Raw genomic sequence first — 27,133 nt, 5'->3', positions numbered from 1 at the left:
GTTTACCAGTTTGTAGAGAGGTGTTTAGTAATGACGCTTTACTATCAACACATCTTCATGCTGTTCCAAATGTTGTTGTTTTTTTGTTTTTTTGTGGAATATAAAAGAAAATATTTAGCATATTGTTCAAGCTGCTCATTTCCATACAATGAAAGGCTGCTAATCATTTTCAGTGTTAACTTGCCACCATTATAGTAGTTTGTAACGTTACATTCTGTACAGTAGAGGAAAACAAGATTTTGAGCAACATGAGGTAGTAGCATGTCCTCCCTGGGTGAATTTTTCGATCATGTTTCAATCAACCTTTGTTTTTGTTTGTTTTTCTCGTTGCAACGATTTTCTCAGTTATATGCATGTTTATGTTTCTCACTTTATTTTTATTAGCATGCTTTCTGAATGATTTATTAAGTTTTGAAGGAGAGGTAGAAATAAGGTTTGTTTATTCCCTTCATCCCTAAATTAATAGTATTTTAATGAAAAATCATCCTGCTCTGTCACATGTTTTTTTTCTTTTTCTTAAACTAGGGTGCCCTATGAGGGGCACCGACTCTTTCAAGGTGGCATAAAGCATAACCCAACCTTCCTCACAATATTAATGATCATAATAATAATCATTTAAGGTATTTATCAACCATTAAATAATCAAAGCTTCCAATATAGTAGAATTGCTTCTGGTATTTCAAACCAATTAAATTATATCTGATTTCATTGATGTTCCATCTCTTAGTATGGGGATAGCCAATGACAGTTTAGAGTATTGGGGTGCGACCTGGGTTGGCCAATCAAATTTAGGTCTCCTCACCCTTGACTGACTCTAGATGATGACAGGAATTACTTCTTCTTTAAAAAAAAAAAAAAAAAAAAAGTAATATTCCTGCTAAGATTTGTTCTAGTGAATTAAGGTAGTTAAGAAAATCCTCTCGGTAAGTTGAAATTTCCTACTATTTGAAATGTTACATTTTAAACATTTTAAAAATGTTTTTAAATCACCAATTTGCCATTTCTGTTATTTCATATTTGCTACTTTTTGACCTTGTATTAATTGAGAGACTACCGTTTAATATTTATTCTTTTAAATATTCCTTCGTCTGACTGCCAGAGCATTTGAAATGTACTTGTGAAGGCTAAGAGTTGTTTAAAAATGGAGACAATAATTATAATGGACATAATAATTCTAGACTAATATAAGATATCCATTTTCCCTCACAAATACAATATAAATTAACCAAACATCTTGATGTTAACAAGCTTGTGGACGACGACTACCCATAGGCGAATCTCATAAAGTGTTTATGGTTCAAAAGAAAAAAGAAAATAAATTACATTTGGCCTAAAGTAAATTACCTATTTGCAATGCTTTAAAATGCATTGCAAATAGGTAATTATTCTCTAAATTTTCATTACTGTAAGTTGAATTTGTGTCAATTTAAGTTTAAATATCATTAATGTTATTTTTAGAAATGTGTTTGTGTGCTCAAAATTGGTCTTTATTGCTGCAGAAAGTGAAGAACAACCTGTTCCAGCTGAAGCTCCATGAAGTTATGGATTCTGAGCATCAGGAAAAGAACTTGTGTTTTATCTTAGCTGCCAGTATTTTTAAAACAAAATGTAATGCGTTTAGATGTTCTCTGCAGCTAGCTGGAAGTCTGTTTTTATTACTCTAAATTTTGTAACGGGAAGTGTGGGTTGAAATTGAGCTTCATTAAAATCCTACATACCGGGGAGAGTTTGGATACAGTTTTGATCGATTATAAAAAGATTATATTAGAATGCTAAATCAGTAAGGCTGTAAATATGTTAACTGAATCACAACAAAAAAAACAAGATAGCAAATTTATGACTCATGCCGGAGCCCTGTTACACTTTATTTCATGAGTTTGTTTCATGTTTCATAGGTGTGTGATTGTGCTGAGAGCAGGGCATGTCTCACAAAATAATTTGCATGATTAATTTAGACCGTAGTCCAGACTCCAGATCACAGATTTTTCTTTTTTTTCACACAATGGCAGCAAAAAAAAGTCATTTGTTGATAGATTCATAACAAGCAGTCCTCCATAACAAGCAGTCCCAAGCATGCATCAATGGCCTCTCAGGAAAATGACTCTGATGACTTTGAAATCAGTGTGTATATGTTTTAATTATGCACAGAAATTGTCAGACTTGTTTAATGAGTAAATAAATATGCATAAAATTATACAAGCCACAGGGAAAATTCCATGACAAAAATCAATGGTGTTATGGAAGAAAAAAAATATTAACTTACAATTATGAAAAATTTAAAAAAACGAAGCTAACCCGTTCTTTAGAGATAATGCTGGTTATGCAGTATTTAGTTTTATTAACCATGTTTAAAGTGACCACTTGTCTATGTACATTGTCCAACCAGTAAAACACTAGGACGTATTAACATTAATTTCACGCTTTGAATCGATTTTGATTCTCAGGCTTGCGATTCGATTTCAATTCAATATCGAATCATTTGGATATGTATAAAGTATTGCATATGGCAAATTTACTCAAGGAAAAATGTATCTCAACTAATTTTGTAAACTATTCAGGGAGTCAGTTGGTACTACATTGCTACAATTTTGAAGGTTAAAAGTATCTGTTTATATACAAACACTTAAATTATCATTTGAAGCATGACAGTGAATTATGGGTACCCTATGTTGCTCAAGGGGGATTGTCCCTGTAATAAGTGCACTGTACGTCGCTTTGGATAAAAGCGTCTGCAAAATACATAAATGTAAATGTATGGGTTGAGTGATTTATCAAATGTGATTAATGAAACGGTAACAACTGCAATAAATGTCTAGAACGTGTGACAATATATTACAATAATGTCTTTACATAACACCAGTGATTTGTTCAATGTTAAGTTTCTAAAACTCAGAAAGAGAGGAAGGTTTGACAAGACCCTTGAAATTATGCAATCCTCTGTAGCCAATCAGAATCCTTCTTTTTAATGGGCGCATATTAGAAAGCATGAATGAATGGTTTTATTTGTTTATTGCATTGTTTATAGACATACACATATGAAATGTGCAACTCGACGTAAAATACTAATGCATACTTTCAAATCGTATGTCAGTTAGCACACAGAAAAGATTGTGTATCAATTTTTTTGTGCATTTCTCCTCTTCATGTTCTCTAGTCATTTTCCCTCTCCGCTCATGCCGTTTTAATAAAGATGCTGCCGCAGACTTTCATTAACTGGGTGCTTCAGGCAAATATGCAGTAAGAAAACACATGCTGTCTTTGGCCTTCCAGCTGTGTGGATGTCCATCAAACTCTGTAATATTTTTTATACTTCAAAAGAGGTAATGTAATTGACTTGAGACTTTTGACATGTTGGTAAAAGAATGGCTGCTACTTACAATCAGCTGTACTTCACAGTCAACTTCAGTGTAAGAAGTCATGCAAATTATAATATTGTGCGTTGTGACACAATGTTTAATTTTTTATTTTAGAGGTTTGATAGTACAAGCAAGAACAATATTTGTATCAGTGTATTTTACATAGTTTTATTTTATACAGTAATTACATTGTTTTAATATGTGATATTAAATGTATCTTTCCTAACTGAATAGAATAGACATTGTAGCACTATTAATGTCTGTTTTGCCTTAATTGAGGTTCATAAACATTTTAATTAATTAAAATTACTATTATTTGCTTTAAAGCATCACTTGTTGTTGTTGTTGTTGTTGTCTTTTTAGTATGTTTACATAGAATATAATGGTAATATTTAATTCTAGACTTTTTCTTGTTTGGTACATTAGTTCAGAAGTGGCATTTTTTGTGTCATAGCAGAACATGTGAACTTAATCATTTAATCATAAAAAAGTATTGTGATAAATTCAGCATTTTCTTTTATTATACCGCAATAGATTTTTAAGGTGTTAAACTTATTTGACTTATGTCTGCACACTCTGGGTTTTAACGTCAGAGTAATTTGGCTCTGGTGTTCTGCAAGAAAAGAAAAAAAAGAGAATCTTCCTCCATGCGATATGGTAAGTTAATAAAACTATTTTTAGCATAGAAGACTTGGACAGTAGCCTCCACAGCACAGGCCTTGCAGACTCATCTGTGTTTGGTGAAAATAGCATAGAAAAGAGAGTTAATTATTTCCACCCAAACCCAAAATGCCTCTGTCTCTCTCTACAGATTGGCTTGTGATTTGCATGAGGATTTTGAGAAGCTTTTCAGCATGTTTGCCATGTCTGTCCTGGCTGTCTGTTTAAACAGGCCCCGAGTAATGAAGAAGAGAAATGGAAGGAAGGAGGGAGGGAGGGAGGGAGAAAAGAGGAGTTGTGCTAAACCCTGGTTTCCATCCTCAGCCCTTTTGGGATATGAAGGCCCCAGATGGTGTGTGTGTGTGTGTGTGTGTGTGTGTGTGTGTGTGTGTGTGTGTGTGTGTGTGTGTGTGTGTGTGTGTGTATGTAAGTGTGCGTCTGTCTGTCTGTATGTTCGTTCCGAAATCCGGGGCATCCTTTAGTAAAAGAACCCGGCCCTGATGTCATCTGTGTGAAGCTTGTCTCTGTCTCTGAATGGAGACAAAGGAGAGTGGACACAACTCCCCCCTCCCCATTATCTTTGTCCCCGTTGCCCTCTCCAGCCCAGAGCCTGACACCCAGGACTGGGGGCTTTGATTAGCCAAGTGGAGACACTGGGGGGTCACACTACCCTCTGCCCTGATTAGCCTGCACTTGGCCACTGCTGACCCCTCCTTCCAAAGAGAATCATGTGAGGGATCTGGAGATATTGAGACGGGGCATTTGGGAATGAACATAATGCACCTTGACCTGTCTAGACTCTGCTGTTAACAAATGGATAATGTGACCTTTTTCATGTTTTTGATGTATCTCTCTCTCTCTCTCTCTCTCTCTCTCTCTCTCACTCTCTCGCTCTCTCTCTCTCTCTCTCTCTCTCTCTTTCTCTCTCTCTCTCTCTTTCTCTCTCTCTCTTTCTCTCTCTCTCTCTCTCTCTCTCTCTCTCTCTCTCTCTCTCTCTCTCTCTCTCTCTCTCTCTCTCTCTCTTCTTTCTTTCTCTCTCGCTCGCTCTCTCTCTCTCATTTTTATTTATTTTGAGAGATAACTAAGGTAACTAATTACAATGTAGTTTGAGGATTGTGTTTATAGAAGTGAAATGTTCTTGACATGTTTGCGTCACAAGTCGGAACAAAATGAGCATTTTCACCCACATTATGAGATGTCACATTGTCTGTAAGTATTTTATATTGGTGTTGATTATAAAAAATTGTTGAGCAGTATTTCATTTTGGGTTAAAGTTTGATATGATCTTTACAAGAATGTCCAATATGCCATATTACGATTTATTTTTAGACAAATATATGGTGGTTACATTACAACATACAAACTTCAATTATGTAATTTATTTGTGTTTTTTAGTTATGTATTCTGTTATTTCCAGTAGGCCTATTTGTGTTAATTAGTTTATTATAGAACAAAATGTTCCTTTTTTATGTGGGTTTCATATCTAATGTTGCACATGGATGAATTTTGTGAAAAAATATTTATTTTTTACACTTAAGGTGGGATGTACTGAATCTTAAAACTACATCATTGTCCTTACTTTCTTGTATTATTATTATGCTGAGTCAAGGTCTCTGGTAAAATATGATGATTGTGTCTTTTGGGAGCTATATACACAAAACCTGATGACAGGTGAAAAATGTGGTCACAAGAATATTGCATTTTCACAATATTTCTGAAATGCTGGTGTGATGGTTGTGTGTACGCAGTGGTTTTCCTTTCATTATGAATGGCTGTAGGCATAGTTTGCTCAGTGAAAGTGCAGGAAGTGCCGCTGTTGTTGTTCCTGTGCTGTGGGTGGGTACTTTGCTTTGCAATCATGCAGCAGTTTACTCAACAGATCTCGAGTCCGTTACAGTCAAGTGTCCCGTCAGGTGCGATTCTGACTGGATTAGATAAATCTGACCCTGGAACAGCCGTTCTGGAGGTGGTCTGTAGGAAAGGCGGGGTGGCGGGGGTTGTTATGGCATTCTCTGTGTGGCTGCTCGTGCCCCGCCCTCTAAACCAGCCACTCGGAGCCAAGAAAATGGCAGCTGCAGTGAGCTGCCAAGAGGACACCGATTCTCCACCCACCCCTCCATTTCCCCAAACCCCCCACCCATCTTCCCTGCTCGCCTTTTCCCATGTTTTGTCACTTTTGTGGTAAAATGAACTGAAATGTCTTGTCTTTTTGCAGTCTGAATGTCTAAAGCCTTTCTCGTTGACGCTTTTCTCATGGCCATGTTTTTGAAAGTTCCCAGGTTTGTGTGTTAAAATAAAATGTTCCCCAGTGCTTAAAGAAAAAGAACTAGATGTTCTATACCTCAATCATCCATATCCTCACGCATGGACACCTCTGCACACTTTACTCGCCACTGTACATAACCATGAAGAATGTAATGGGAGTAATTTACCTTCATACGGGGGAGGGTTTAGTCAATGCATTTCATGGCAGTCAAAACGTCATGAATGTTTTAATGAATGCTGTCATATGTATGTCATTTGTGATGAATGGATGTAGTCAGGGTTTTTCGCTGTTGCACTACCACATGGCAGATGATTGAGAGTGGGGGAATCTGGACTGCTGGGGGGAAACATAGCCGGCGCATTTGCTCAGGTGTTTACATTCAAAGCCTGCCATTCTTTCAGAATGACTGTGATTGAATTTGTCAAGTGTACTGAACTTTAGAAATAAATAATATAAAACGTATTAGATGGACACCTGAGCATTTGCAGAATCTTCTGCAGCTTTTCCTCCTGCCTTGCTGTGCCATTAATTCCTCAAATAGGCTTTTCATGAAGGTACTCTGACTGTATGTGCAGTATAACAATGCATTTCTAAATTTGTAGTCTAAAGCATGTCATTTTAGATGGCTGTGGCAAAGTTTAGCTCACTAAAGTGTCTAATTAAATCGTAACCAAGAAACAGTCTAAACAATGACCTGGTTTGTTTGCCTGTCTTGTGCTTGGCTTTGCCAACACACCAAAGAGAGGCAGGGCAGGTCCACGGAGGATGTAATATAACTCCCTGCCCTGACTATGCTATAATGGAGCAGGCGCTTCGTCTCTGCCCTCTCTGATATTGACTCTCTCCGAATGTGTTTGTGTATGTGAGCATGTTATGAGAATATGTCAAGGTTATTCTGTGGAAAACATGTGACCCTTCCTATTTTCCAGCTTGTGTTGATGATAAAATGGAGCTTGACAGTTTAAATGAATAGATCATTGCATGTCGGACTAAAAATTACACTCTATATACTTGAATGCTCTACCTTTATATTGTGCCATTGAATTTGATGCCTATACGGGTTTTTTATTTTTTTTATTTTGCATTAATGTGTCTCACTGTTGTTGTTTTTGTGAATTTGTCTGTCTGTACAGGATATCAAACAGGAACCGAAATGATGTGTCTGCAGAGATGATCCAGGTAGTATTTTAGTATTTTTTTTAATTGTATGTATATCTATCTTTAATGCATTACTCTTTCCCTCACTTTTTATAAAGTGCTGTTCTCGACTCTCATTTCCTTTCTCTCACTGTTTCCATGAAGACAGAAACAGATTTGAACTTACTTCATACGATCAATATAGCTGTATCAGCAAATTATACATATTACCATATTATTAGCGGTTTAGCTTAAGTTAATATAGTTATACAATAATTTCTAGTTGTTTTGACAAGTTGCCAAAATGATCCATATATTCAAGAAATGTTAGACCTGTTTTTGATGTCAAACATATTTGTCCAAACTTGTTTATTTTGACAAATGTATTCTTTAAATATATAGCCCACTCTTTGACATATTTTATAAAAATGATCTTTATGTATTATCCAAATGAATATATCAAGAATTGAGCCTCAACTTAGATAAATTCATTTTTCACCTGTATTTCACCTCATTCTTTCATAATTACTTGATGGATGGCTCATCCATATACCGCATAAATATATGCGATATATGGCTTATTTTTTAAATTATTTTTAAAATAGGCACAGTTCACCACCACATTACTTGAAAATTACTTGAATTTTAGTTACACTGCCGTGGTGTTAGTTTAAGTGTATTTGTGAAAATGAGAATACATGCATTTTGTTTTGCTTTAATGTACCAAAAAAAAAATATATATATATATATCAGAAAGCAGATGGCATACACACATCATTCACTTAATATTTGCAGACCTTTAAAGCAAATGTTTTAAATGGTTATTTTGTCCTTCTCATAGTTTAGTGGGAGTCACGGCCAATTATGTCTCTAAATGTCGTACAGTATAAGGTCAAAAGTCGCTGTGCTGTATTAAAAAGATGACAGTAACCATTCTGGAAAGGTCAACCACTCAGTTTGTTACCAAAGGCAAAGTGCCACAGTGACGCCTCTTAGCTTTTGATTTACTTTATATTACATTTAGGTAATGATATATCTCCTGTAAATTTCTACATCCAAATGTTCTTGTTGTCCAATCAAATTGTAAGTATGGCATGTGGTCTTATTTACATTTGTGCCTGATTGTTAAACTTTTGAGATGGTTAATTAGTTGTAATGTGTGGCTATTTTAATTATAATTTTAAGTGGTGTACTTCTCTAACTATTGAACATACCTTACATTTAAAGAGCACTCACTAGCACTTACTTGGGTGATTTGAAAGCTTTTGAATATGTGTGATATGTGCAAGTACACTACAGTGAATGCGGACAGGTCTGCATCTACATTTTTGCATTGTGGTTGTTACTTTAATTGTCATTTGATTTAAAGATCAGAAAACTTTTTTATTATTATTAATTGAACTTTAGGAGTTCTATATTCAACACTGCTGTTTAATGAATCACAGATGATGTATTTGATTTAGACAGTTAAACAGATCACATTACTTAAATTGTGATTGCAAATATACTACTGTTCAAAGGTTTTGGGACTCTGTAATAGTCAAAAGTCTTATGCTTAGTAAGGCTGCATTTATTTAAACAAAATATTATTGAAATTTAAAATAACTGTTTCCTATTTCAATATGTTTTAAGTACGTTTTCAATATTTTCAAGTAAAGAGTTTTTAGCATCATTTATCCAGTGTTCAGTGTCACATGATCCTTCAGAAATCATTTGAATATGCTGATTTGGTGCTTGAGAAACATTTCCTCTTTCTTTCTTTCTTTCTTTCTTTCTTTCTTTCTTTCTTTCTTTCTTTCTTTCTTTCTTTCTTTCTTTCTTTCTTTCTTTCTTTCTTTCTTTCTTTCTTTCTTTCTTTCTTTCATTATTATGTTGAAAACTGTTGTGTTGTGATCAGTAAATGTTTTACATTAGTGTACTAAAAACACTACAATTTTTGTTGTTCTTAATTTACAATTTGAAGAATTTGTACTGTTTTTATGATATCCATGAAGCTATTTTAATCTTAAGAACTGTTCATAATCATTATTTTTTCACACGTCTCACATGTTCTCATGTTTTTGAAATCCCACTATAAACATTAACATTTCAACAGGTGCACGTGCCACTCACTTACCTCAGTGACTGGCACTTGTACTTTACATGCTCATTAAAATTCCTCATTAAGGTTTCTTTGAGTTAGTGTAACCCATGTAGTGTTCGTGGTGTATATGTGTGAGACTTAAGCGCGAGGCAGTGCTAGAAAAAAGCAAGAGACTGGAGTTTCAATGCCTCTGCTTCCTTTTGTCCTCTGAGTTGACTTCTTAGGAGCCCATTGCCGGAGTTCCATACATGAGAGATCAAGAGTTACCAAGGTGCTCAGAAGATAGACACAGACACACACTCATTCACTCAGACTCATTTCCTTTGCATGTCAGAGTCCTGCTGGGGTTTCAGTAGAGGTCACTGACACCACCAGTGGAGCTTTCACCTAAATGAAAAACCCACCCCTGTGTATGTGTGTATTATTGTGTATGAAGAGGGTCCTGCATTGGTTTAGTTACGATAATATGATAGAATGTATGTTAAACTGACTCTATCTTATATCTAGTCTCTCATTGTGGAATAGTATCAAGATGCATGTTCTTTGAAGTTTTCAAGGTAACTGAGCTAAAGAAATAGTTCTCTGTGTGCACCTGTGAACAACAATGTTGAGGTAAGATGAAATAACCTTTTCTTCAACTCATTCCCATCAACTAGCTGCAGCATTAACTTGTATTGTAACAAGATTAAAATATATTTGTCCTGCGGATTAGCATTCTTTACCATCCCTTTCGTTCCTTTGCCGGACCGGTCTGCGTATGTGCAGCAGTCTTTTTGATCTGCGGTGCGTAGTGAGGACCCTGGCTTGGGTCTGGCCATCCGAGGGCCTGGTGTGAAATCGGCCTGATGTCATCCCTTTTGTCCTCCGTTTGCATCCCTCAGTCCTTTAATGACGTTTCCGAACCTCGCAGGCACATTCCTCAGTGGTCCATAGGAAGCGTTTGGAGAACTCGGGGCAGAATAGCACAGTGGGAGTGTTTGGAGTTTTGGGGGGGGTTGAGGGTGTGCTGATCTTTTGTATGGAAAGCAGACGAGTAGACATCCGTATTCTGATACTTTCCCTCCACCTCAGGCTTTTTTGTTGTTTGTCTGAATGGCCATGATATCAGGCAAAGTTGAAGTTTGATTGAAATGGTCTAATTTGATAGAAATTGAAAAATGTTGCCATTAATGAAGCACACTCTCATGGTGGCCAGATGTGTATAATCTTAATGTGTATCTTGATACAAGGGTAACAGCTTGACTAAAGTTCACAATCACTCACAATAGCGAGTTCCTTGCTCACTAGTTCCTTGCCCTAGACTCTTCTGAGCAGTATTTATGTGCACATCATTTACACTTGAACTGCCCTTTGAGATACATATATACATTGGTGTGTGTGTGTGTGTGTGTGTGTGTGTGTGTGTGTGTGTGTGTGTGTGTGTGTGTGTGTGTGTGTGTGTGTGTGTGTGTGTGTGTGTGTGTGTGTGTGTGTGTGTGTGTGTGTGTGTGTGTGTGAGAGAGAGAGAGAGAGAGAGAGTGTGTGTGTGTGTGTGTGTGTGTGTGTAAGAGTGTGTTAGAGAGAGTTAAATGTGGGTGTAAGGTGGAGAAAGCGAAAGCTGAAGGGGGTGTGGACAGGATTGGGGACTGTTCAGAGGAAATGAGCCACCTGCAGCCATGACAGGAGGTTTTGACCTTCATTTGGGGTTTCTCTCTGTCTCTCTCTCTCTGTCTCTCTCTCTCTTTCTGTCTCTCTCACTCTGTCTGTCTCTCTCATTATTTGCTCTCGCACAAACACATACTTTTTTCTATAGAAATCCAGTCAGGGACCTCTCCCCTCAACCATTGGGCATCACTTCCTCATACAAGGAGTGCTAGAAAAGAAATGTAGATGAGGCATTGTCATTGAGCAGGTCAGTGCATGGGAAATGCCAGTTGTCTGTGCCCCCCCCCCCCCCCCCACCTCCCCCCAGAGGACAGGTAGCCTATGAGCAGATGATTTTTTTTTTCCTTTTTAATTTACATATTTTTTTTAGAGAAAGTCAAGTTAAAAAGTTTTTTTAGATGTAAGACGGACAAAATTGTTACCTCACTTTGTAGGATAAAGGCAATATTTCTGCTTTGATTTTTTTGTTATTCTACTTTTATTCTGTTAATGTTGTAAAACATTGCATTAGGCCTACAAAGTGACCTACAAAGTTTGTATGACGTTTGTTGTACTGCCCATGCATAAATAATAAAACGTGCATCTAACCAGATTTTGCTTTTACCCCAAACATATTTGTTCCAAAATGTATATTTGATAAAAACGTTTGCAGTTTTATAATTTGTTTTAAATAGGTTAAATATTTACTAGGATTTATGCCTTAAGGATTTATTTTTTGAATGTTCAGTTATTTTGCGTAAAGCGCTCCAGGAGTTAATAGGCTGATGGGACTGGGGTAGCCTATCTCGTCTGGTGATTTAAAGTTTATGGTTGTGACCTTACATAATCAGTTTAATTTCCAAACTTTTTAATTGATTTTATTAATTGTTATTGCACATTTAAGTGAACGGTTAGCGTCCGGCGTAATTTTACAATACATACATAAATAAATAAATGCGTAGCAGTTGTTTCCATTAAAGTTAACAATGACTGTTAATTAGCCTAATGCGTTTGTTAAAAGCAGTATCTCTTCATATGATATTTTAAGGAATTATGCTACTAAGATCTTGTTTTCTAAAAAGCATTAGGCATTATTTATTAGACTTATGTATGCTAAATAGCCTAAATTATTATTTTTGTCCCATGTCTAAATACAACTAATAACTGTAGTATAATTTGCATGTTGATATATCTACATAACGGGAACTTATTTTGTAATATAATTTTTTTCCAATCCATTGGTTCACCCGGAGTCCCGTCTCCCGGAGTATTGTCGTTATTTCGATGAGGCATATGCTCTTAATTTGTTATTAATAGATTCGTGTGTGTGTATGTATGTATGTGTGTATATATATATATATATATATATATATATATATATATATATATATATATATATATATATATATATATATATATATATATATATATATATATATATATATGTATGTTATATATATATATATATATATAATAGGCCTGGTGAATAAGCATGACTTTGGGCTATCTATATGTTGTTGTTGTTTTGTTTTTTCCTTGTGTGAACATTTCAGTATGTGGGAAGCAAACAGAAATTAGATTTGTTTGTCTGTTTATGTTGTTTGTTAAACTGTGGGTAATGTTTAAAGGCTAGTTATCGAATAAAGTCACTTGTAAGCTATCCAGCGCCTCTGTGGCAATGATTGTCTCTGTCGTCCCAGTCGTGGTGCACGGGGCACGTGAGGGTTACAACACAATTTTGCTGATACAGAGAATTCAGAAATTAAACAAATGGGGGGGGGGGTTTGTTTCACACATCCAAATGAGCATGCGTTTGATGGTGATTATTACATATAGCTTTATCTGCAATGCTTCTCCAATCCTTGGGCTACTGCTGAGGGTGCATTAGCGACTCACTCCTGATTTGGTAAAGCTTTGTGTGCCAGCACCGTGACGTCATGTCCGCTGGGCTTAGCTCCCATTTGAAGAGAGCATGGCACGTTCTTTTCAACCAAAGAGCAAGATAAAACTGCAGCGCGAGATAGTTATTAAATCTTACAGAAGAAGCAAATAAAGAAGCTATTGAGACATTGAGAATTATTATTCTTATTGTTTATTTAATTCTTATCAAGATTTCAGGAGGCAGTTAATTACACAATTAATACGTACATGATACAAATTATTTACACATATAACAAACAGTACCTGTAAACACAAAATAAAATTGTATTATCTTAATTTTTCTCTTTTTTCAGCTTTCAACATAGCTTTTATAGATAGATCTTCGCTGATGAGTAAATTCATTAGGTCGTATATATCAGATAGAAGGCCATATTCATAGATATGCTCATATGCAATTGAACTAATACTGTTTCTCTGATTCGGCACAGTTCTGTGTTATTAAGTTCGCACTTGAACTTGTAAGGCAAAGTGTGTTAAGTTTGGTGGCTATATAGTCACACACTCTTTTCAGGTATAAAACAAAGAGATTCAAAAAGTAAAAATTCCACAATTTTGGTAGGCTATATGGACACAGTCTGCAACTTAAATCTCGATCATACCGTTTTAACTTTTCTAAACACGCGTGAATATGCCTAATATGACAATTTGCAGCTTTCATGCAAAGGCCCCAACCTTTTCATTCACATAAAGAAGTTATTGCAATATAAATAAGCAATTTAAACACCTTAGAAATCTACTCTCACATAAAAAGCAACACCGGTCATTGGATAAAGTTTTTTTCCTTAATAGAATCTATATAAATACATAACAAATATGAAGTCAACATTAAAACAGTATTTTAACATCTGCCATACAGTAAACAGCTGGTTTGCTTCTTTTTTTATTCGATAGTTGTGTGTTTATATATAGTATATTTATATATTGTTTATATTTCTGTGTGATGTGTTGTGGCGCTTGTCCTGGCTTCTGTCAAGAGTGCGCATAAGCGAAATCATTGTCAGTGCTACACGTTTATAGGCAGCATTAAAATGATTAAAACATACTTTGCTACAAAAGATGATTATATTGCTCTTTTATAAAAACTATGTATGCAATTTAAGACGCTGCGGTACATTTGTTTATTTTAGCGCACCTATTTGCAATGTTTTGACCAGGCTATGAATGTTATTTCGTAGCTATATGTTAGCTTTTCACATAGTAGTTTAACCAGATAACTATGCACTGTTAAAGAAGTTTTTGCGATTTTTCTTTTCTTTTCTTTTCTTTTTTACCCTCAATTTACTCTTTAAATTAACCAGGCTAAGACGGTGAACTTATTTACAATAAAAAGAACCGTGTTTTTTCTTCTTCTTCTATTTATTTATTTATTTATTGATAAAAATTCCTGCTGAGATCCGACGATTGCTGCGTCCATTTTGTATCAAACCAAACGACAAACGTGGAAATAAAACAACTCCTAATGCATTTGATATCACAGTTGCCTGGATGCAGCAGAAAAGACTCTTTGGACTTAAGCAAGGTTTTCGCTTTTTTTCCCCACATAATTAAAAAAAAGTATAAACGCGCGATGCGCTATAGTGGAAAACGCTTGGTTCTAGTGACAGCATGACAAAGAAGAGCGATAGAAACACTTGTTTCTCAAGAGAGCCACTCTGCTCAAGTGCAAAAAACGGCTCCTATATAGCCTATTTTTGAAATAATTTGACCATTATTTCATAAGAGAATTGTATTCAATAAATGTATTTTGACATAGGCTAATTCGGTAGGCTATAGCCTCTATTTAACGTTAGTAGGTAATGCTGGTATATTTATTAACTGGCCCTTTTATTCTTTTGAATTATTGCATTGTAAATATAACCTTGCGCCCCCGCCCTCCCTCCTTCCCTCCCTCCCTCCCTCCCTCCCATTCCACCCCACCCCACCCATCACCTCACCCCTCCCGCATTCTCTGTCTCAGTCACTGTCTGATTTGTCTTCCTTTGACGTGGTGCTGTGGTTGTACAGTCCCTGCGCCATCAGGTGTAATGCCAGACCGTTCTTGGTGCCGCTGGCTTTTTTGATTTTTGCCCGCTTATTCTGAAACCAGATTTTGATCTGAGATTCATTGAGGCCCAGTTCCTGCGCCAGACTCTGTCGTCGCTGCTCGGTCAGGTAGCGGTTGGACTGGAACTCGGCCTTGAGTCTCTGGAGCTGTTCCGCAGTGAAGGCCGTGCGTGGTCGTTTGTCCTCCTTACTTGCGTTTTTCTTCTTTGGTTTACGAGATCTGGGACCTGCGTGTGTGGATGAAATAACATCGTTTTTAGAGCTAAGCACAAATTGCATAACAGGCCCAGAATAATCTGTTTTTATGTTCATGCGGGATCTGGAGAGTGGGGGCTGTATACACAACCGAAGTGTTGTAATTTATGAATCTGTTTTACGTAGGCTATTATTTATTTATTTATTTATTTTGCGTCACATTATAGGGTGTGAGCGGTATGGCTCTCTCTCTCTCTCTCTCTCTCTCTCTCTCTCTCTCTCTCTCTCTCTCTCTGAGTGTAGGCTACATTAATAGGTAATGCGGGAAACCTCAGAGATGAAGCAGAATTTTGATGAGGGATTCGCGCCTTGCTTCATATTGAACATATCTTCGTTAAAAAACCTTTGTAGACATAGAAATTGGGAGCATACCTACGTAAAAATTCGACATCATAAATAGCTAGTGTTAGTCTAGCGCACTAAGAAAATAAACACAACACAAAATTAGCTAAACGAAGCTGAAAACGCTCCGACTAGGCTACAGTTGGATAATATTTTCATGAATATTTGAAATGTAAAAAATAAGCGCGAGGGGAAGCTCACGTGAAAAAATTCAACGAGAAAATAAATACCTTATCGTGCCAATCTTTCATTTTAACAGTAGTTATGATTGATTTATTTGAAAAAAAATAAAAGGATATTGAAATGATAGACTTAAGTACAAAACAAGCTCTCGTAAATAATTATATATCAATCAGCTATCCACTCTTTCATTTAAGCTGTAGGCTAACTGAGAGATCATATATTTAGCCTACTATTCTAAAATAAAAAAACGGACGGTCGGACTAGGCTAAATGACCACTCTTGTTCAAGTTTGCTCTACTAGCATTCGGTAGGCTATGCATATAAGGGTTTCTTCTGTTCTGAATTATTAGCAATACTAGTTTTATTTAAATATGCTATTCAAGTTACGAAATAAGCTTACTTTACAGAGCATAAACACTCACGAGCAGCTGCTTATTGAGAATATAGTAAATGCGAGGCCTGCTCCATTGTCAAAAATATGCTAATGGAATATCAACAAAGAGGGAAGGCATACAGGACAAAACCTTAGACAAAACCAAAAAACCTGTAGGCCTATATATGTATGTTCATTCAGCGTTAATATTGCGTTTCTGTAATATTTTATTTAGCCTACATATATTTTATTAAAAGTAGGCTAGGCTAGATCCATCTTGACACATTCAATTTCTCATTCTCTTAAACGGTAACAAAACTAGCCTACATCATTATCAATCCACGAGCAAACGGTATGGAATTCAACTGATATAAATAACAATAAAATAATAAGTTTGATTTGCGAAAATTTAGTTAAAACTACTTTTACACTTTTCTGAACATTTAGAGTGGCGATCTAAGCCTGTTTTGAGGACCCTTGTCGTTTTGCATAAACTAGCCAAAAGATGATACAAATCCCATCGTAATATGTCAGTAGCCTATACATGTTCAGACATGAAAGATGTGAGATTTTAATTTGGCTATTCCGCTATCTTTAGTGAATTGTAAAAATAAAATATAAATAAATTGGGGTTTGTTTTAGAATTAGCTAGTCTACCCTCTAAAATTGGGATAAACTGTTCAAATCGAATACAGTATAGATTAGAACGTGCAGTAGGCGACTTTGGATACATTTAATAGATCTCCTGGCATGTGGTTTAAGAAAACGAAGGAAAACGTACCTGACGACGGCCTGTCCGAGTAGCGTGTGCAGTAAACCCAAGCGGGCCACAGCATAGACTGACTAGGGTGTCCGTTTGAATTGCTCTGTGAACTATCCGATTCTGAACCCAGGCACTGATCCACATTCTCCCCGCGGGGCTTCAGGGGCTCTTCGCTCTCTATCTCAGCCTTCTTTCCTCCGCTGCTCGTATGCGTTGTCGAAGTTCCCTCTGCTGGAACAGTACTTCCCACCTGTCCCGTGCTAGGACCCGTAGGGTTGTGATTTTCTCGAGCGCCGTGATTGCCCTCATCGCGTGTGATGTTCGCTTCTTTCTTACGGCCAAAGTCCGGCCGCAGGATATTATCGATGAAGAAGTTTGTGATTCGGTGCGGGAGCTGCAGGTTCCCTGGAGCTTGCAGAAGGGGTCGTATGGCACTGTTGGACTCGTCCGCTGCTCCTCGCTGTTCCGCGTCTCTTGCGCTCTGCTCATTCTCATCCATGCTGAGACACACTCTCCACTTTCCGTCCTTAACCCTTTATCGCTCTCCCGCACTCAGGCAGTCGCACCCCACTCCGCGGGCGACTCCGTCCACTTTGTTCACTTAAGGAAAATTTTAAAAACTGAGCAAGAAAATCTGTCAGTGAGTTTTAGCGACCATAAAAAGCCTTTGCGCACCGTGGTCACAAAGGAAAAACATAGTTACGGCTTCCAGTCACGGAATGTTCTCTGTTTAAGGTTGATGAACCGTAACTTTCCAGTTTGGTGCTATTTGTTTTGTGCGCAATGCAACTATGGAGACTTCAGTGGCTACTCTGAGAAGTGGGGCTCCTAACTGCTCCTGAAATACTTTCACTCCGGATTTTTGTTCTTATTTTTAATACGAGCCCCCAGTGACGTTACACTCCGGTATCCTAGACACGTGCCTTCGACCAATAGCACAGTCTAGAGCTATCACATGGCCCTGATTCGCGAGTAACAGACAACACTCATCCTTGCACTTTTAAAGACACAGTGCTTCACCAAAATACAAATTCAGACCGTGCCAAAAACGCAGCCTGCATACTGAACACGGACTTCACTTTTTTTTCTCTTAATCATAGAGGTTTTTCTCTTAATCATAGAGGTTTTCACCTGTAGTGTAATTATTTCTGCTATGCATGTTTTTAAGCATGTAGGCCTATCATTATCCAGATTTGGTCGTCAACTCACTTTCCGAATGCACTCACGAAAGCGCAGATTTTAAAATCCGTTTTTTTTCATCATTGATACTGTTAAGTACTGTAAAGTTTTTCCGCAGGGGATTGTTTTATTGTATCATTTATATCACAGTTTTTATTTACTGTAAAAATGGGTAATGTCACTGCATGTGGGCCTAACACAAAATGCGTCATAGGCTACTATATGGAGAAACAGTTTCCGCAACGCAGTGCTTGCTGTTTCCAAATGATAATAACATTACAGTTTTCTTCATTTTTGATGCATAAACATTTTATTTATATGAAGAACAGTACGAGAACTTCAAGTTTCTCAATGTTTAAAAATGTATAGCCTACAATTTACATCTTGCACAGAGATAACGATTTTCATCATTGTTATTAGGCTACAGTATCATGTGTAGGTACACACTATTTATACGCAATAAAAAAAAAAACGTAAATTAGCATTAAACAGACCCTATTTGCACTGTGGCAACGGCTGGAACCCTGTATAGGTTGATACGGTTCCTGACTTGCGCTCTCCAGGTAGGCTACCATGAGCAGCAAATCCATGCATCGCGCACATCTTTGTGATTCGTTTGATCACGCAGCCTGAGTCGTTATGTATGTCTATGAGGAATTGCGCCTATAAGGAGCCTATTGGGCTACATTGACTGTGACCTTTACAGTGTGGATTTAGAACATCGAGCACATCAACAATAACATCGATTTGGTTAGCACAAATATGAGCGCTTGAATCCTTTGTATAACGTTTGTAAAGACATCACACTGTCGGAGCTGCCAGGTTAGTCTAGATTCTCCCTGTGTACGTGCAGTATGACTTTTCTAACTGAAGAGGTTTCTCAAGAGGCCCTCTGTGATTGCATTTCTCATTATGAAGTGTTTCTGGCAAGCCGAGACCGTGCCATCTCTTTTCAAATTGGTGCACATTATCTGCTTAACCACGTCTTTTTAATGCCACTAACAAGGCATATCTTGTTTTCTATTTTTCATGAGAGTTTCCTTTTAAACAAAATAGTATAGCCTCTATATAATATTTCATTGTGATTTCACTGAGGTTTTACATGGAGTTAATTTAAATATTGTTAAAGGGTGTGGCAAATATATTATTTAGTCATGTTTTTATATTGGTTCTATTGATGACCTATTGTTGCTTGATGAAGAACATCATTCTCTCCCCCCCCCCTCCACACACACACACACACACACACACACACACACACACACACACACACACACACACACACACACACACACACACACACACACACACACACACACACCACCACCACCAATACCATTTGAGGAGTCCATAGCGGTACAAAAGCCACTGGCCTGTTGTACTGCTCTTGTCAAGAGTGGAATGGGACACGGTTCTAATCTAAGGGTCTTCAACAATGCTTTGGCTTTAATGATATGGGGCATTCTACTACAACGATACACCGTAGACTCCATGCGCGGAATGGGTAAAAGACAATAGAGCGATTGACAGATTGCAAGCGTCGTGGCCTGCCCTCTGTCTCTCTTTTGCCAGTCAAGGCTGAAACGCTCGCCCTGGCTTAGGCGAGAATTGCAGTTTACGCAATTATTTATTTTTCTTTCTTTTTTTCTCCTTTTTTTGCGCATAGAATAGATTCATTATCAGACACGCATATAGCAGTTACAGCATACCTTTATAAGGATTGTAGAGCCATCACTAATGAGAAAATAATAATAATGCAACGGATCAGTGATAAAGATTCTGTATAAATGAACCATATCTGTGTCCTCCTTTACCCTCTTTTGCCGTTTCATCATCTACTGTAGGCTATGCATCTTGTGATTTCATTCATCCAACATGAGGCGCCCCCTCCCATAGCAACAAAACGCAGGATAATAAATAGCTAGAGCTACTTCTACTGATGTATAGCAAAATAACAATGAACCTAATGTGTAGGCCTAATCCAAAATGCATATTTATTCAAAGGTATATCCTGACTATTCACCTTTTTATGCTGGATTAGGCTACATCCAACCCGATCTTAACTCCTACATCATATGATGCCGTTCGACTCATCCAGTTTCTTCAATGCAGCTCTTTCATATAACACTTTATTGGCTATTTTGAGGCCCAGTTCTTTATATGGCAGCCATAGCTGCACTGGCACCAATAGTCAACATAGGATTAAGGTCGATGTTTATATTTGCATTGATGTCATCAGCCTTTCCGTGTTTTGTCATGTAGTCTTAATTGTGTTCACGTGCGCTTCCTATCTATATGTTTTCCAGAATGCATAGTCTACCCTGAGGGACATTTCATTATCCTTCTTCATCAAATATTTTAATAAGCTTTTATTTCACCGCACTGTGATGCCAGACAAAACAATGAGGTCTGGTTGGCTATTCTATACCTCTTCTTGAGCTCTTGTAGGAAATTGAATATTTTCTACACAAGACAGTATATTTCTAAAGAATGGGGTCCATTGGATTTGCACTTCAGAAACGTTCAAACAGTGTGGCAGCAAGGCTATAAAAATAATAAAATTTAATGAAAATTTAATGAAAATAATAAAATTTAAAATTTAATAAAAAAATTGTTAATGAAATATAGTGTGTTTGTACAACCCGATCAAAAGCAACATTTGGTGATTTATTATAGAGGATGGGAAAGAGTTTTTGTTTTCATCGTTAATCATGTTTGATCCCCAAACCCGTTTATTGATTTTATTTATTTATAAAGTACGTATGACATGAGTTTCCTTTTTCGCTTAACGTAGACAAAATAACGTCCACGTCATAATTAAAGTTTTCCACGTTGGGTAAAAACAACAATTTTCTAAATATTAATTTTTAAAAAATAGATATGCAAAATGAATAGGTTATTTAGCATTTTAATTTTTGTAAAGAGCACAGTGCAAACTTTAAGCACACTTTTCCAACCAACACCCTTCAACTAAGTAGTGGTCGATGCCAAGGGTCTCGTTGTGGACATGTTTTGAGGGCGCAGGTGATCTGAAAATAATGTATTGATCATGCATAAATCTATAAACGCAAACAACAGATCTCTATTATACAACGATGGTGGTTTCAAAGTGTGTTCAACCGAACAGTCTTGATGATTTTTTTAATCTAAAAAAAGTAGCACCAACTGGTGTCCCGTAGGAAAATGTGAAAGTGATGTGCCGTTTGCTCTTGAAAAGACCGGTGATCCCTATGTCTACTAGGCCTATAATAATAGATATAAAGTAGGCCTATCAATGATGGATGGAGTCGTATCCATTCTACAAGATTTCACACTCGTAGGCTTCTATTGATACGCATTACCATGAGATCGTGTTGGTCAGTGTATATGCGCTGAGTTTTATTTGAATAGATGTTTCATAAGGCTACCAAGTTGCTTTAGACATACCTAGTGTTTGTCTGCCGGTGTGTTGTCTTTGGTCTCTCTTGAGCTTTAACGCACAGTATATGCCACTGGTTCAGTCACTACAATTGGTGCTGACGCGCTGACTCGATTTGTGAATGGACGCGCTGGTGTGAGTGTGTGTGCGTGTGCGAGCCTTGGTGATCATAGAGCTTGCAGCCTGATATAAAGGATAACACACACCCCTTAACTCTCTCACTCTCTCTGTCTCTCTCTCTCAAAAGACACACAAACATACTCATACTAACACGGTCAGTCAAAGCACGCCTGCGATATGAGTCCTGACACCATGCAAAGCAGGATCCAGCCAACCAACAGTCTAGAATCTGCAATGACACGATGGCAGTTCTTTTCTCTGTTACACACAAATTTATTTTCCTCCCAAATATTTGTTAAGCTCTTTAAATTTTACGAATCTAGTATTGTTATTTATTTTGTTGTTTTGTATTAAATCTCCATACCTGAAAAATGCCACCTAAGTGATTGGCCCAAGAAATGATTTAGTAAGCTTTGCTTACTATCCATAATTTGGTCCAATACCAAAAATGGAAACCAATACGTCTGTGGGCAACTGGTCTAAAATAAATGCATGACTGGTGCTTCTTGTTTTAAATCCAGATTCCTCCATCAAAGCCAGGGAACTGTCGGGGTCCGGATCCTAGCAGAGCGGACACTTTGAAATCGCCGGGAGGATAGAGTTGATAGGTTTTAATGCTTTTAATTCTAAAGCGTCTGATCGTCCTGGCGTAAATAAGTCTCCTTTCAGACGACACAGTCTTGCTGTCCCTGACCCACCGTGCATGTGGCGTCCTCCACAAACCTAATTAAGGCTCTTTAGATGGGATCAAGTTAATTGAATGCTGCTCCCATCTTGAGACCCTTTTTTGGAGAAAATGGCTTCATTGACAGCCAAAGCTTTAGCCTTGTATCTCTCTCAACTCATCCCACCTTGAAGATTTGAGTGAATCGGAGAGACAAAACGGTTTTACGTGCTTGAGTAGACCCCTTTTCAACTAACTTTAAAATCATTAATGATGCTTAAAATGTTTAGACACACGTATCTAACGTCGGTTGACAATTAAAATGCAAGAAAGTGCCACAGGTGCATTTTCACTTTCACAAATACCAAGCGTTTTTTTTCTCTCAGTGAAAACTCGCATTTAGAGTGCCTCTTCATACATGTCAGCCCATATTATATTTCATCAAACGTTTTTTTCTTTTTCTTTTTTTTCTCTTTTCTTCAAATTAGTTTAAACACTTTAAAGAAAAGTTTAAAAAAGTCTTCACTTAATAAAGGCTTTTTTAAATGTGTGTGTGTGTGTATAGACTATATATATATATATATATATATATATATATATATATATATATATATATATATATATATATATATATATATATATATATATATGCATAATAGCCTAACATATATGTGTGTGTGTGTGTGTGTGTGTATATATATATATATATATATATATATTCATACATTCATGTTAGGCTATTATGCACGTTTGATCTGGAGTATTTAGTATTAGTTCGTGGAGTGGCTTCTCGTTTTTGTTTTTTAGGCTATATATGCTATACGTATATTATGCATTATGAGTTTTTTATTCTGTTAAACACTGACATCCTTATGAATGCTATATTAAATGTATTAACCATCGCTGCCTTTGTTCCATCTTGATAATTCTGTGCATGCCATTTAAATGTTGTTTAGTTTTACTTTTATGGAAGTGTTATTTAAATGTCTGTTATATATACAGTTTGTTCTAATAAGTTAGCATGTGTGTAAATACGTATTTTTCTACTAAAGTAGAAGTTCAAAAGTTAAATATTATTTGTGTGTGTGTATATATGTGTGTATATATATATATATATATATATATATATATATATATATATATATATATATATATATATATATATATATATATATATATATATATATATTATATATAAATATATATATATTATATATATATATATTTAAAAATTGTATTTCCTTAAATTATTTAAAACAAATGTAATTTAAATTAAATTCTATGTATCATGATATAAATACTGAAAGGTTGATTTCTTTAGGAAAAGCATGCTTAATCCTTGCTTAATTCTCTTAAAGTTTCTTTTTAGATGATGTGTCCTAGTAACCTTATAACGTGGGACCAGAATTCGTTAAAGCCTTTGCCATTAAAATATCTCATTTCCAGTTTGAAAAGAAAACATTTTCTAATACAAATATTGTCAGTGGCATGTATGCCGTTTTAAGAAATGTGTCTACAATTCATATATTTGCTAATATTTTAGTGTTTATAAAATAACAGGTAACAATAATTATTAGAAGTTTTATCACTTTAATTTCTCTCTATACATGCAATCAAGTTAAAACATACTTAACATGTCCCACAAATTGTACAATGGCTTTGTTTGCACTTTATTGTTTGCACCGGTCTGCTGACAAATTGTGTCTAAAGCACAGTTCTATAGCCTACATGCTATAGTTCTGTTGAAAAATGCAAATCTGCAAAATATAGGAAAATAATATTTTATCGAATATAGCTAATAATTGTAGTTTTTTTTTTCATATGCGCAGTGGATGTTTGGTCCCTCTCTAAATATGAAATGTAAAGGTGTATATATATGGACCCTTCACCTGCTGGGACATCTTTCTTGTGACTATTACTGTAAACACCATGTGGTGGGTGGCTATACATGCTAGGGTTAAGGTTTTTTTTTTCAGCAGCATGAGAGGAGGATAACCTACAGCAACAACAACAACAACAAACTATTAAAATACAAGAAACAAATACATCAGACAGCGCTTAGTCCGCGTGCTATAGGTTACCTTTGCTTATGTCTGAACACCCTGGGTGGGTCACAGGGTGCTATCATGGTTTCTTCGCGGGAGTTTAGATGCTTCGAATTCCATTGGCACCTGTTTCACGCGCTTGCGATTGTTTGCGACCCTCGCGACAAGTGTGTCGCGTGACGTGTGCAGTAATCACTTGTCTCTAAACACTTTGCCCACTTTCACCTCACTGTGCACTTGTTGCTTAACACACTTTAGCGAGTCACTTAATTTTTTTTAAAGTAAGTATGCTAGTACTACATAGTAGAGCCAGTCAGTCAAAGTGACAGTAAGAAGTCATAAGCTGAATTAATATCAAACGAAAACAAGTAGGCTACATTATCAAATAAAAAGGGGGCTGGATAAAGAAACGTTATATGATCTTGCAGGTCGAAATTTAAACATATATGCCATTTGTTACCTATCTATCGTTGTGGACTTGCTTTTTACTTAAGCATTTGAGGAAACAAAATGGGCTTGGATATTCTTCGTGTGTGGCATCACTAATCATATCTTCAGATTCAGCATGTATATATAGAGAAGAGGCTGATTCCATGTGTGGCTTGCCCCACCTTTAACCTGACCCCTGAGATATTTATTTTGACCACAGCTGAGAAGAGAAGGCTTCCTGAAAACGAGGCCTTGCCAGTTGCCAATCATGGTAAGGCATGGACCTGATGCATGGGATATGCGGTCAAAGGTCTCTGGACGTTTCTTTCGATTTCGTTAAAAGTTTTGAATGCAGAATATAACTCTACCTCATATAGTTTTAATGTGGCTTTGGTATTTAATTTTAATTTTTGTGTGCCCAGTGTCCCTTCCAGTGCCCCTCTGAGAAAGCTGGAGTCCTCTTTTGTGTGTCTGTACTCGACCGGAACCTGCTCCGTCCACAGCTGCTCTCCTGCTTTGTGATGAGGAATGCGTCATTTCACCATCTTTCACACACTAATCTATTTATCTTCACTTCCCTGTTTTTGCACTTTCTGTATTCTTCATTCAGTTTTAAAATATTCCGGCACATAAGCTGCCTGTCCCTCTTTGTGCTTTAAATTCACACATTTGACAGCGCTTGTCAAAGAAAAATTCAAAGAAGAAATCGGTGCACAACGTTTTGAAGAAAAATCTAATCGTTTTAGTCAGCATATTTAAATTAAACTTGTACGAAGGGAAATTGAATTTTCGGACGCTTAAAGTTTACTCAGCTGAACACGTGAAAGATGACGTCTGAATAAACGCACAGGTAAAGAAATTAGCGCCTATCTTTACATTTACATTGCTTTTTAAAATACATTTAAATACAAATAATATGTATATATTTTATTTATTTCTGTAATAGATTATATTTAAATAAAATTATGCACATATCCTTTTCATAATTGTGGCCTTTTGATTAGCATAATATTTCATTAATAGGCCTAGTGGTGTGAACAGTTATTGGCTGACTAAATTCAGAGAAAGGGGTCCCTGCAAAATATTCTTGTCAAGTGCCCTAAATTGCATTAAACTCTGGCATCAAATCACATAATTTATCTAAAAGTAAAACGTTTATCTAAAAGGCCACTGAGCGTTTTTTTTTTTTTTCACATGATAAAATATATGTAAAATTTTAAATAGATTAAGTATTTTGAAGTAAACCAATGTAATCATTATTTTAGTCCTAATGTGTAGGAAAGTGGCAATAAATTAATAATTAAATTATTCTCCCTTCCTATGTGTTAAACAGATTTCTGAAAAGGTGAATATTGTTGGAAATGAAGGCCATAATCTGGAATCAGTCTGTTTTCTATCAGATTTTTCTAAATTACAGTAGATACAGATAAAGCAATTATAACAATTACACCCCCCCCCCCCCATATTTATCATTATCAGTTAGGCATACAGTAAAAAACTCTGAACAACAGGGTTTTTTGTGGCACAGGCCTACTATTAGAGTGTGTCTTCATGTGCTTGATTAGGTTGTAATGGTGGCAAGCCTAACGGCAGTCAACAGACAGTTAATCCCAGACCGTAATGCCATGTGTATTTCATTTGCACTGTAAAGGATTTGTGCGGATCAGTCGCTTCATGTGTCACCACCTGATATTTACTTTTCTGACTGCAGCCGTCACAGAACTGTGAAATTCATTCCACTGCACTCAAGAGGGAAGTATGTTTGATTTTTTTTATTATTTGTACAGTGCTTGAAGAATATCAGTTGTAATCTTTATTTTATTTTTGACATAAATATAAAGTGCCCTTGTAATAAATGACTGATGATAATCATCATCCCACACCAACTTCAAACACCTGCAGATCACTATAGTATGTTTCTTCCGAAGATTTAAAAAATAATAATTCAGACTCCTTTGGCATTAGATGTGTGAATCCTAAATGAGATGAATAGTAACAAAATGTTAGGGAAGGTGGTAATGCTGTTTTAATGATGGTTATCCTTGTTGTTGATTATTGTTACTCATAAATCCTGTGACCTTGACCCTCCTTACTGAAAAGCATTTTGCCACCACCTTTACTACAAGAGAACTTGTCTTGTGATCGACCATGGAATCCATAAACCAATTAGAACAGGCAGGGCTGAATCAGACTGACTGAGGCGAATGGAAGTCCTGGTCAGTTGTGAGGGGTGAGACATGTTTAAATGCCAGA

General features: G+C 36.5%; 1 protein-coding gene and 1 long non-coding RNA gene across 3 annotated transcripts in view; one reads left to right on the top strand and one right to left on the bottom strand.

Annotated features, from left to right (window-relative positions):
* The window catches only part of LOC137070910 (uncharacterized), a 38,555-nt gene that overhangs the window by 8,707 nt on the left and 2,715 nt on the right, over window positions 1-27,133 (top strand). For both annotated transcript variants that reach the window (XR_010904359.1, XR_010904360.1), the window contains exon 3: window positions 7,416-7,461. This is a non-coding gene — a long non-coding RNA (uncharacterized lncRNA). The remainder of the gene's footprint in view (window positions 1-7,415; window positions 7,462-27,133) is intronic.
* Window positions 12,623-19,419, bottom strand: en2a (engrailed homeobox 2a). The gene is made up of 2 exons (XM_067438442.1): window positions 17,044-19,419; window positions 12,623-15,336 (listed from the first exon to the last, which is right to left on the bottom strand). Exons 1-2 carry the CDS (start codon window positions 17,522-17,524, stop codon window positions 15,020-15,022), a joined length of 798 nt encoding a protein of 265 aa, XP_067294543.1. The 5' UTR covers window positions 17,525-19,419; the 3' UTR covers window positions 12,623-15,019.

This window comes from Pseudorasbora parva, chromosome 1 (genome assembly GCF_024679245.1).
Source record: "Pseudorasbora parva isolate DD20220531a chromosome 1, ASM2467924v1, whole genome shotgun sequence".
Lineage (NCBI taxonomy): Eukaryota > Metazoa > Chordata > Actinopteri > Cypriniformes > Gobionidae > Pseudorasbora > Pseudorasbora parva.
The sequence above is the reverse complement of the archived record's forward strand: the minus strand, read 5'-3'. Positions and strand labels throughout refer to the sequence as shown.

Excerpts from the sequence above, each read along its gene's own strand:
- en2a (XM_067438442.1), bottom strand. The coding sequence starts at position 17,524 with ATGGATGAGAATGAGCAGAGCGCAAGAGACGCGGAACAGCGAGGAGCA. Across the intron at positions 15,337-17,043 it reads CTCGGACAGGCCGTCGTCAG|GTCCCAGATCTCGTAAACCA; the intron begins GTACGTTTTCCT and ends CCACACACGCAG.